A 1,317-nucleotide genomic window follows, 5' to 3' on the forward strand; every position below is an offset into this window, starting at 1 on the left:
GGGGGGGGGAGGGGGGAACGGGGGAAAAGGAGCTAAACAACAGTAGCTCCCAGATGCTGCAGGTACTCAGCTCCCCCCCACTGCAAGGCTTCCCCGTGCATCCCAGCTGCACCAAACCTGCACGACTGGAAGGAGTGCAAGATGCACGGGTGCAATGGAGCCCTGGAGGCACTTCAGGGCTTGCATGGAGGCACAGACTCTCCTGTCCCCACCTCCCAGCCCTACAAGTGGGCACAGAGGGCAGGCCCCCCCCTACCCAGCCCGGCCCCTGCAGCTGGACACAGGGGGAAACAGCCGTACCCACTCCACCCTGGTGGAAGAGTGGGGCGTAAGGGGCAGGCACACTACCTACTCACCCCTGGAATGACAGAGGCTGGGGAGGAGGGGGCAGAGGCAACAGCCTTCCCCATACCACCCTCCTGTGCTAAGGCTGGGTAACTAGAGATGTGGTCCCCCTACACCACTCTCTTTGCCAGGGCTGGGAGACAAGGCTGTGCCCTGCTATAGCACCCGCTGTGCCAAGGCTCAGGGAATAGGGCTATATCCCCCTGCAGCACCCACTGTCCCAGGGCTGGGGGACAGAACTGTGTCCCCCTGTACCACCCACAGTAGCAAGGCTGGGGGACAGGGCTGTGCCCCCCATACCACTCAGTCCTGGGGCTGTGCCCCCCTATAGCACTCACTGTGCCAAGGCTGGGGGGGATCCCCCTATGCCACCCACTGTGCCAGGGCTGGGGGACAGGACTGTGCCCCCCGTACGTGCCAGGCTGCAGCTGCCCGCAGGGCGGGGGCACTCACCGCTGGCATTCTTGCCGCAGACGAGGTGCTGGTAGGGCTGCAGGAGGCCCCAGAGCTCCGCGTCGTTGCTGACCGTCTGCTCCAGCGCCTCCAGGGTGAAGCGGGGCGCTTCCCCGCTGCTGCTGCCGCTGCTCTCCTTGTCCTTGTCGGCCGCGGCCCCCGAGCCCCGCGGCTGGGGCAGGGGCTGGGGCAGGGCCAGGACCCGGGCGTGCACGTCTCGGAAGAGGCTCTCCATGCCAGCGGCCAGGTAGATGGCGGCGTGCTCGTGGATGCGCAGGGCCACGCGGCTGTCCACCATCCAGCGGTAGAACTTGCCCACGGAGAAGGCGAGCCCGCAGCGCGCGGACTTGCCGCGGCTGAAGCGGTCCCCGCCGCTGCCGCTCATGTTGTAGAGGGACAGGGCGCCGAGCGCGGCCGCCGTGCAGCGCGGCGCCAGGCTCCAGCCCAGCACCACCTCCATGGCGCTCTGCACCTCGTGCTTGGTGCACTTGGCGAGGCGCAGGCTGAGGCGCTGCGCCT

At 67.7% G+C, this 1,317-nt stretch overlaps 1 protein-coding gene across 1 annotated transcript in view; it reads right to left on the reverse strand.

The window, feature by feature from the left end:
* BTBD11 (BTB domain containing 11) overlaps positions 1-1,317 on the reverse strand; it is a 356,390-nt gene that overhangs the window by 354,138 nt on the left and 935 nt on the right. Inside the window, exon 2 of the mRNA XM_019515813.1 lies at positions 799-1,315. Within this exon, the coding sequence (XP_019371358.1) occupies positions 799-1,315 (517 nt within the window). The remainder of the gene's footprint in view (positions 1-798; positions 1,316-1,317) is intronic.

The sequence above is a fragment of the Gavialis gangeticus genome, unplaced genomic scaffold, assembly GCF_001723915.1.
Source record: "Gavialis gangeticus isolate Ggan-Ray unplaced genomic scaffold, GavGan_comp1, whole genome shotgun sequence".
NCBI lineage: Eukaryota > Metazoa > Chordata > Crocodylia > Gavialidae > Gavialis > Gavialis gangeticus.